Raw genomic sequence first — 10,720 nt, 5'->3', positions numbered from 1 at the left:
GCAGATCCATGAAAAAGAGTGTTTCTTTAAAGAGTAAAGTTTCACACCTGTGTGTATGGTCTTCCTACTTTCAGCAGAAACGGATCATCGTCCATTGATCGCAGTAGTGAAGAAGAATCTGAATGAGATGACACCAAGGATTCAAAGATTGATGATGACATTGCAAAAGTATGATTTCGATTGGGTGTGTACGCCTGGCAAATACTTAGGCCCAATCCCATTTCTAGCCCTTAGCCCTTCCCTTTCCCCCAACCTTTTATTTTGCACGTTCATGTGAAGGTGTGGCGATTCTCTTTTGGCTGGAGTGGTAGGGGTAAGGGGAAGGGCCAGAAAAATAGAAGTTTAAACCACGTAGCAAGACCTTAGCAACCACCCCAAGTACCCTAGCAACCGCATAGCAACACCCTAGCAACAACCCTCAGTGTGTTAGCAATCACAAAGCAACACCCTAGCAACTACCCCAAGTACCCTTGCAACCACCTGACTACCCTAGCAATCGCATAGCAACACCCTAGCAACCACCCTAAATACCATACCAACTGCCTAGCAACCACCCAGAGTACCCTAACAACCACCCAGAATACCTTAGTAACCATATAGCAACACCTTAGCAACCACCCCAAGTACCCTAGCAACTGCATAGCAATACCCTAGCAACCACTCAGAGTACCCTAGCAATCACATAGCAGCACCCTAGCAACCACCCCAAGTACCTTACCAACTGCATAGCAACCACCCATAGTACCCTAACAACCACCCAGAATACCTTAGTAACCGCATAGCAACACCTTAGCAACAACCCCAAGTACCCTAGCAACCGCATAGCAAGACCCTAGCAACCACTCACAGTACCCTAGCAACCACATAGCAACACCCTAGCAACCACCCCAAGTACCTTACCAACTGCATAGCAACCACCCAGAGTACTTCTCTGAATAGCTTTGGCTGGACAGTAGACGAGCAAGCTCAGCAAACAGGTATTAGTGATGTAGATATTAGTCCCACAGTGCATCTGCCAGTCTATCCACCTCGGCTCTTCTCTATGCCAACAGTTCATCTGCAAATATCTAAATTAATACATGGACACCAGAATTATCTTCCATAGGAAGCAATGTTTAGATAGTCAATACTTTATTTATACAGGTGCTTCTAAAGAAACTGGGCTTATGTATATTCCTCACTTTAAGTATAAATGGGCAAAAGAGCAGCTGATAATATATCAGGATATGCAGCAGAGATGGTCACTATTCAGATCGCCTTACAGTGGGTGGAAGAAGTCCAGCCTACAACTGGAGTAATCTGTTCAGATTCATATTCTGCACTTACAAGTATACGGAATGGAACACCAGAATCTAGGCAAGATATATTAATAGAAGAACGACAAAGTTAGTACAGAATATAGCAACTGAGAATAATAGCAGAATGTTTATGTGTGCTGGCTCATGTTGGAGTGGAGGGAAATGAGGAAGTGGACAAGGCCGTTAAACCGGCTCTTAAGCTACAAATATCAACACACACCCTTAAGTCAATCAGAAATGAAAGGGTTAATTAAAGTAGCTGTCAGAAAGATGTGGCAAGAGAGATGGGGTAAAGGAAATAAAGGGTGATATGTGTTTAATATGCATAGACTAAACAAGTTGTCCATATAAGAGCATCTTATGGTAATAGAAGGGATGATACGGTTATATCTGGATTGAGAACTGGACACTACTCTTTATAAAATCAGTCCAGATGAGAGGGAAACATGAATCCGGTCAGTGTAATCATTGTGGACTCCAGAAACCGTCGAGCATTTCTGATCAACTGTAGTGCATATGAAGAGGAAAGACTTCAGTTAAAAGAGGAATTCAAATCTGCTGCCATTAATTCCCCAACATTACAGATCGCACTAAACAGTTCTTATAAAAGCGCTTATACATTTCCTGAAGATTATAAGGTTACATAAAAAATATAGATTTATTTATTATTATTTATTTTAATTATATGTATAATTTTACTTTTAGTTTTTCCCCCTTCATATCATCGCCTTACACTCCATCCCAGTAGGTGGCGGAATTTGCAACATAAGCTGGTTCGCCAACCGCCATAAAACATCAAAAGAAGAAGAACACAACACGCATGCGCTCTCGTGAACGCGCGTATCCGTTACTCTGTGAAAGTGAAAGTAAGAGTTATTTTCTCCTGTCGCCCTTTTAAGATGGAAAACACGAATAAGACACGGAAAACAGAGCTTTAAAGTGTTTAATAGAAACGTTTATCGAAGTTTTAATCAGGAGTGTCCGTGTATGTTTATGATATTAAAGCTGGAGGATTTGAGAAGCTGTATCTTGTGAAAGTTTGATCGAGGTGAGTGTTCATGTGTCTTCCTCATATTAATATGAATCTCTGGAGGACATTTTGAGTGATTGTTTGATATGAAATCTTTAATAAATGGTTTCTTTTGTGTTTGGTGATGTCTGTGATTCTTCAGAGGTTTAACAGCATATGTGTAAACATGAGTGACTGAGCTTGAGTTCACAAAGTTACATGACCCTTTCCTCACACACTCCAGATGTGTTCAGATAAATTATGAAAGTTGTTTCATGATTTGAAACAACGGCAGTGGCTCAGTGGTTCATGTAGGTTGGGGGACGCATCCTGTGAAGGATGCAGTACACGGAGTGTCCTTAAAGGTCCCATGGCATGAAATTTTCATTTTATGAGGTTTTTCAACATTAATATGAGTTCCCCTAGCCTGAATATTGTCCCCAAGTGGATAGAAATGTTGATCGGTGTAAAACCGAGTTGTGGCTGTCTTTCTCTGCCTTTGTGAAAATGACAGGCCAGACTAGCCAATCCTGAAGTCTCCTGGTTTGACGTCCAAGCAGGAGCGGTTTCCTCCCTTTCCTCCGCCCAGAGAATCTGGCACGCCCATGCAAACGCTCGAGAGATCATTGCATCATTGCTTGTGAACGAGTGAACGCTGGCAGTTTCTCAGTGTTTGGATGTACAAATGAAAACAGAAGTCTTTTTTCAGTTCCTTCTGATCTGTGATCAGTGATTTCTGATGTGTAGCTAATTATTTATTATTCGTGCACACAATGCGGCTTCTCTCTCTCCAGACAGAACGGTGTTTTCGTGTTTTATATCTTGTGAGTCAGTGTTTTTGTACGTCCTCGTCGCGTCTATCGGTTCTAAAATGTGCATACAGTCATGAGTTTCTGCTCAACATCAGCAGAGATAAACCTCACACACGCCGAAGCTCGGCCTTCAACATCCCCGACCCACAGTACTGCATCTGGCCCACAGCGGAGGCACCAAACGCGGCGTGAGATTAAGCAGAAGGGGGTTAAGGGTGAGCATATCCGGGCTAGCCAGCCTAGCCCCACAATAAACTGGATTACATCCGATTACTGCTGTTGTGTCTTTGTTTGCGCGGTGTACTCAACGCGCGTCACTGACGCTTTTATTTTATTTTAAAAATAATGCCATTATCAACACTTACTTTTAACTCGTTCATCTCGACAGCTGTAATGGTACTTTGCATGTGTTACAAAGTTGGTAGAATAATGATGAAGAGGACTCGGTGTGACTGGGACTCGTGTTTATTCAGAACTCTCAGATACAAACACAATAAACTCGCGCTGACTGACAGCGCTCTCATAACTCAGTAGTTACTATAAATAACTTTGTTAGCAATCGCTGAGCTCAGTCTCTGATACATTAGTGATGTCCGGTTCGCGAACGATCTTTCTTTTGAACCAGTTCTTTTTAGTGAACCGAATCAGTTCACCAAATCGGACTGAATCGTTCTAAACGGTTCGCGTCTCCAGTCAGCGCTGATCCATAATTTACTAAAGTTACTAACTTTCTGACATGAGTGACAGTCCCTCCGACTAGAAATAGACTAATAACCTAAAGTATATGCTGTAACTAAAACAGTTCAGACATGCTGAGAACTGATGTGAAGTGAACTCAGGTCCATCCGTCTCCCTGGCAGACTCGTGCCTGCTCGTGCCTCGTTAAACCACGCCCCCTCCGCTCATATAAAATGCAAAGATGTCAGCCAATCACAACAGTGGGTGTTTTTACTGAAGTCTCACAGCAGACACGCCTCTTGAAGCAGGGCATTCAAGCCACAGGGCAAACAGCAGTATAGAAAAAATGCCTTTTATTTCTAAATTATGACATTTTATGATGTAAAAGTCATACTAACAATATAAGTACAGCTCAGGAAACATTATAAAATAATAGAAAAATGCCATGCCATGGGACCTTTAATCAGAATTTAAACGAGACGTCCTTCGTAGGAAGCATGGGCAGAAAAGGAAACCGGAAGTATCACGTTGCTATGCCAACACGTTCACAGCGCTCTCTCACTCACCCCAGTTAAATTAATGAAAATTATTTATAACGTTGGAAAGTAATTTTTAATAGATGTGTTCATTTGTTGTTGTTTTTTGTTCAATACTTGAGGAGCTGCGCACAACAGATATCTGTTACAGAGACAAAGGAGGAGGATATTAAGAAGAACAAAGTTTATCTGTTTTTACCAGAGGACGTTTCAAGTAAGTTGTAGGGTAATGAGGCGATAATTACAAATACATTTATCTATACATAATAGTACTATTTTGGTCAAATACAATATTATTATAGATGAGCACTGTCTGTGAAACTGCTACAAATTACATAATTTAACCCAGTGTTCATGATTTTTAGATAATTTTAAGAAAAACTAAAGCAAAAAAGAGATGCTATACAATAAAGTTGTTTATTAACATGATTAAAAACAATAGTAAATATTAAGAATGAACATCTTCGCTTGCATGTGTAACGTTGTTATCAGCCGGTGCCGCCCTTTTTCAAATACAAAAAAAGAAACATATGACGGTAGTTAATGGCGACGCAAAGAATTGTGGGTTATCTGCAGCAACGAAGGATACATCTTATGCACACTCCGAATTCCTGAAAAGAAGGGCGCATTTGAAGGTCGCATTCGGAGTATCCTACTTACTTTTTTGAAATGAGACAGCCTTCAGACGCATGCAGACTTCAAATGCGACCTCCGGAGGATGCAGCCTTTCGAAATGAGACACAGCTCAAGTGTCGAGGTGTCCATGAGCAAGACACCTAACCCCAGTTGCTCCTGACGAGCTGGATGGCGCCTTGCATGGCTGACACCGCCGTCGGTGTGTGAATGGGTGAATGTGAGGAAATGTGTCAAGCGCTTTGGATGGTCATTGGTCTGTTAAAAGCGCTATATAAATGCAGTCCATTTACCATTTACCATTTATTTTAATTATTTAATTTAGTGTCTGATGTTTGTTCATTCAGAGTCAGTGGAGGAGATCAAACTCATCAGATTCTCCTGCAGCTTCATCATGGCTGATCCACAAGGATCCACAGATGGAGATTTCTCTCCAGGATGCAGGTACTTTCAACACACACTGATAAATATTGTGTAACATCACTGAAAAAGACCACACACACACACACACAAATCAAAGAAACAGTTTATTAGGGCTGCAGCTATCGATTATTTTAGTAATCGAGTATTCTACCAATTATTCCATCAATGAATTGAGTAATCGGATAAGAAGTACTTTTTCTTTATTAAAGAGAAATACTAAATATACAAGAATATAAGAAAATTAGAAAATAAGACGGGTATCTTGAAATGAACAACTAACGTAATATGTTTTATTGCTGAAATTGCATACATTAATATCTGTGAAAACTAAACCAGTTTAGTGCATTCAATTGCCATATTATATTCAAAATACTAATATATAAATAAAAAAATCATAAAACAATAAAAATCAGTTTCAAATTACTTTAAAAAAGTAAACATAGTACAACCTAAAACTAAACCATATACAAAACAATAGTAATATAAATAATAATAAAGCCTAAACATTGCATTTATGTTGTGCAACTGAACTTTCAAGTGTTAGCTTCAGCTCAGGCATGACATAAGCCTTTTCTGTCTTCTGAAGGCTTTGTGGCTTTTGTAAGAAGCAAAAAATATTGTACAGGAAGGAAACTTGGAATAAGAGCAAGAGTAGAGATGTGCGGATCAGCTCTAACGCCACCGAATCCGCTGTTAAAAACAAACCATCCACCCACAACCTCTGATTTTCTCTGATATAGATCCGCACCCGATCATCATATACAATTATTCAAATTCTCAGTGTTAAGCGCAGATGAAATCATAACATATTAGCTACACTGAAGTAGGCTGCTTTAAAAATCTTTGGCCAAATTTCTTTAAACAGCACACAAAGGAGTAACCACTGGAACATGAGGAAACACGAGAGATGTGTTTAATTCAGATAAAGTAGCTACATCACACATACAGATCTACATTTGAGCTAATCATTCATCATAGTAACACCGCTTGTTTTATTAAGTTAGGAGCTTTAAATATGATTAAATTAGATTTAAATTGCGCAAATCAATGAAAGGATGCAGCTCTGAGAGCAGGAGCGCTAATATCACGCTCACACAACAGTTACAGCTCGTTCTGCTATTCGTTGCGCTTAGCTTTGAGAACATTTTAATGGTGTACTTTGCAGATATAAAGTATATATAGTCTCATTAAACATTTCACATATACATCACAATGACGGCAAACTCCATTCATGCTGTTCATGTGTTTAGAGTATCTCTTCAGCTGACACGCGAACTGCCGCAAATTAAGCTTAAATGTTCAGCGTCGCATCTTGAAGCTCGACACACAGAAGTCTTCATTTAAAAATAGCGAGACTAAATTATATCACCAGTGCTGATGCTGCTCTCTCTCGCATTGCGGTCTTTGATCTTGAGGTGAGCTGAAACCGAACGTTAAAGAATGAGCCACATTCATTGCATTTTACCGTGAAATGAGAGTTCCACGTCTTTATTAAAATCAAAACATTAATGATTTAACTCTCATCCACTATTACTTTACCCACCTGACCCGCGGATATAACCGTGATCCGAGTCCTTACACAAAAAATGTCTTTCTGCATCATTACCGTGTTAAAGGGACTACATGACGCTTCGAAGCATGAAGCAAATTATTATTTGAATACGAGTAACTCGAGTTATCGAGGAATTGTTTCAGCCCTCCCTACAGTTTACAGAACAAATATTATTTTTGTTTTAAAACTAACATGAAATATTAAATTAATCAATCATTAAGTTTCCCCAAAGTGTTTTTGATGAAAGATGAATGTGTTTTTATTAATTTGGTTCCTCTCATAAAGAATGATCACAGTAATCTAAAGGATTAAACTGAATCTGTTCTCTGTTCCAGTTCAGTCCAGCAGAAGAGCTCAAACCCAGAGTCCAGCTGTGTGTCTATGAAGAGTGACCGCTCTATGGATCCGCCAATGAAGTTTAAGAGTGGAGACAAACGGCCTCTCAGGTATATCATCTCTATAAAAGTGATTAGTATGATTTTTTTTTAATTAGAAGCTAAATATATCAGTCAGTCAGTCTAATACTAGCAATGATATCAAGTAAATGTAATCTGAGATTTTTCCACCTTTATATAATAGAATAGGTGTAAAATTGAGCTGATTTTTCTAACCGCTGGTTCAGATTTGTTGAAAGTTTCAGTGTCTGTCAAAACAGGGATGTTTCACAGCAAGAGTACCGTTACTTGAGGACAGTAATGTGGTTTATCTGTAAAGCTCAGCAAAACATTGCTCTCTTAAGTCTGTTACATGTCTGCTGTGTTTGTGTTTTTCATTGTGATCTAGTTTTCCCCTGTCAGTCCTGATTAGTCTTGTCTTTCACCTGTTAATAAGGTCCCTCATGTGTTCTAGTATTTATACTCCTCATTTCTTTCAGTCAGTGTCTGATCTGTTCAATGTTGAGGTGCGGTTTGTCATGTTCCCTCAGTTTTCACCTTCCTGTTTCTACATGTTTGAATTAAAGTACTATTTCCTGGCCACTGAAAAGAGTCATGTGATCGTGGTTGATGTTCACCTGTTGAATCGTTCTATAATTCTATAGTTGTTTTCAATTTGTTTGTTTTGAATTTCTAATATTACTGTTTTTCTCAGTCGCTTTTTCATTTTTTTGAATCATGTTTAACATTTGAAAAGTTAATTTCTCAAAATAATTGTCATCAAAGTTTGAGAGACAGTGAAACACCTCTGAGTTACAGACGTTACAGCAAAAGTGTTACAACACTTGCTGATCTTTCCTAAGACAGAAGTTTCCAGTAAAAGTGCACAACATGTATAAGTCTGTATGCTTTCTATTTTACTTAGTTTTAAAACCAGTTCAGTCCAGCAGAAGAGATCAAGACCAGAGTCCAGCTGTGTGTCTATGAAGAGTGACTGCTCTATGGATCCGCCTCTAAAGTTTAAGAGTGGAGACACACGGCCTGATCTCAGGTATATCATCTTTATAACAGTTATGCTTATAGTATTTGATTTCATGAAGTTATTATTAATATACATCAGTGTAATGAGTTCAGATCCTGTAAGTTTTAGTCTATTAAGGATGATCATTGTGCTCTTGTGTAAAGCTCTATGTATTGTATTGCTAATACATTCACACACTGTAAAAGCTGTTGGTCTGTTACTCAGTTAATGACACAATTACATCAATATCAGTGTGTCTGATTCTTTACCCTCTTCATTCTGATTTAAGGTCAAATCTTCAATCCAGACCAGTTAAAAACAAAACTGTGTTCACACCTGTGATTCAACCACAAGACTTTAATCAAAGCATGTGTCCTGGTTTCAGGTAAAATGTGGGACTTTTGTTGTTGTTTAATTTTAGGAGCTGCAATGACATCACACATCTCTCAAACACATGATTAATGATTGAAACATTTCAGAAACCGTATGATGTTCTGTGTCCCATAATACAGCAAACAAATCATCCATTTTGTGATCTATGGCTATTTACTTCTCTAACTTGTGTAATAATGTGGTATTTTAATCTTACAGCCATGACTCTAAACCTGCTGAAGTCCTCGACACATTGAGATCAAATCTGAGGAAGAAGTTTGAGTGTGTGTGTGAGGGAATATCAAAGCAGGGAAACCCAACACTCCTGAATGAGATCTACACAGAGCTCTACATCACAGAGAGTGAAAGTGGAGAGATCAATAATGAGCATGAGGTGAGACAGATTGAGACACAGTCCAGGAGAGCAGAAACAGAGGACACACCGATCAAATGCAGTGACATCTTTAGACCTTTACCTGGACAAGACAAACCCATCAGAACTGTGCTGACAAAGGGAGTCGCTGGCATTGGAAAAACAGTCTCTGTGCAGAAGTTCATCCTGGACTGGGCTGAAGGGAAACAGAATCAGGACGTCCAGCTCATATTTCCACTTCCTTTCAGAGAGCTCAACTTGATGAAGGACCAAACACTCAGTCTTTCAGATCTTCTTCATGACTTTTTCCCTGAAACCAAAGAAATGGAAATATCCAGTGATCAGTATAAAGTGTCCTTCATCTTTGATGGTCTGGATGAGTGTCGTCTGTCTCTGGATTTTCAGAGCGATGTGAGGTTGTGTGATGTGACTGAATCAGCCTCAGTGGACGAGCTGCTGACGAACCTCATTGCGGGGAATCTGCTTCCCTCTGCTCTCATCTGGATCACCTCCAGACCCGCAGCAGCTGATCTCGTCCCCTCTGAGTGTGTCCATCGAGTGACAGAGGTACGAGGCTTCAGTGCCCCACAGAAGGAGGAATACTTCAGGAAGAGAATCAGTGATCAGAGTCTGGCCGACAGGATCATCTCACACCTGAAGTCATCAAGGAGCCTCTTTATTATGTGTCAGATTCCAGTTTTCTGCTGGATCTCAGCCACTGTTCTGGAGAAGATGTTGAGTGGAGCAGAGACTGGAGAGATTCCCAAGACTCTCACTCAAATGTACACACACTTCCTTATCCTTCAGACCAACATCAAACATGAGAAGGACTATGAGAAGAAAGTGAGAGATGAAGACATGATTGTCAAACTGGGGAAACTAGCGTATCAGCAGCTTGTGAAAGGAAACCTGATCTTCTATGAGGAAGACCTGAGAGAGTGTGGCATTGATGTGACAGAAGCATCAGTGTACTCAGGATTGTGCACTCAGATCTTCAGAGAGGAGTTGGGCTTGTATCAGGGGAAAGTCTTCTGCTTTGTTCATCTGAGCATTCAGGAACATCTAGCGGCTCTATATGTGCATCTCTCCTTTATAAACAAGAACATCAATGTGTTTGACCAGATTACCAAACCAACTAATGGAGACACAGCTTCACTATCTGATCTCCATCAGAGAGCTGTGGATGAGGCTTTAGACAGTAAAAATGGGCATCTGGACCTTTTCCTTCGTTTCCTTCTGGGTCTGTCAGTGGAGTCTAATCAGAGTCTCTTACAAGAACTAAAGACACAGACAGGAAACAGCTCTCACAACAATGAGGAAACAGTTCGCTATATTAAAGAAAAGATCAGTGAGAATCCCTCTCCAGATAAATACATCAATCTGTTTCACTGTCTGAATGAACTGGGTGATCTTTCACTAGTGAACGGAGCTCAACCTCATATGAGCTATGGAGGATTACGTGATTTGAAACTCTCCTCATCTCAGTGGTCAGCTTTAGTTTTTGTGTTGTTGTCCTCAGAGCAGACGATGCAGGAGTTTGACCTGTACAGCTTAATTGGAGCTGGAAATGATGAGTAAGTAACACTGAGTTCAATCATTACCGTCTAAAACATTATGAACAGAGACACACAGAGGTCAG

At 39.8% G+C, this 10,720-nt stretch overlaps 1 protein-coding gene across 5 annotated transcripts in view; it reads left to right on the top strand.

Annotated features, from left to right (window-relative positions):
* Positions 1-2,136: 2,136 nt before the first annotated feature.
* Positions 2,137-10,720, top strand: part of LOC307130036 (NLR family CARD domain-containing protein 3-like) — a 61,937-nt gene continuing 53,353 nt past the window's right edge. For 4 of the 5 annotated variants that reach the window (XR_013816994.1, XR_013816995.1, XR_013816996.1 and 1 more), the window contains exons 1-6: positions 2,137-2,346; positions 5,314-5,410; positions 7,277-7,387; positions 8,241-8,366; positions 8,626-8,721; positions 8,928-10,655. Coding sequence is in view for 2 of the 5 variants with exons in the window: in XM_079822891.1 (XP_079679017.1) it covers positions 5,361-5,410; positions 7,277-7,387; positions 8,241-8,366; positions 8,626-8,721; positions 8,928-10,655 (2,111 nt within the window). In the remaining 3 variants the exon portion in view is untranslated. Of the gene's footprint in view, positions 2,347-4,528; positions 4,548-5,313; positions 5,411-7,276; positions 7,388-8,240; positions 8,367-8,625; positions 8,722-8,927; positions 10,656-10,720 lie in introns of those variants that run through there. The other variant, XM_079822890.1, reaches the window with a different exon arrangement.

The sequence above is a fragment of the Gobio gobio genome (assembly GCF_949357685.1).
Source record: "Gobio gobio genome assembly, chromosome: 8".
Classification (NCBI taxonomy): Eukaryota; Metazoa; Chordata; class Actinopteri; order Cypriniformes; family Gobionidae; genus Gobio; species Gobio gobio.
The sequence above is the reverse complement of the archived record's forward strand: the minus strand, read 5'-3'. Positions and strand labels throughout refer to the sequence as shown.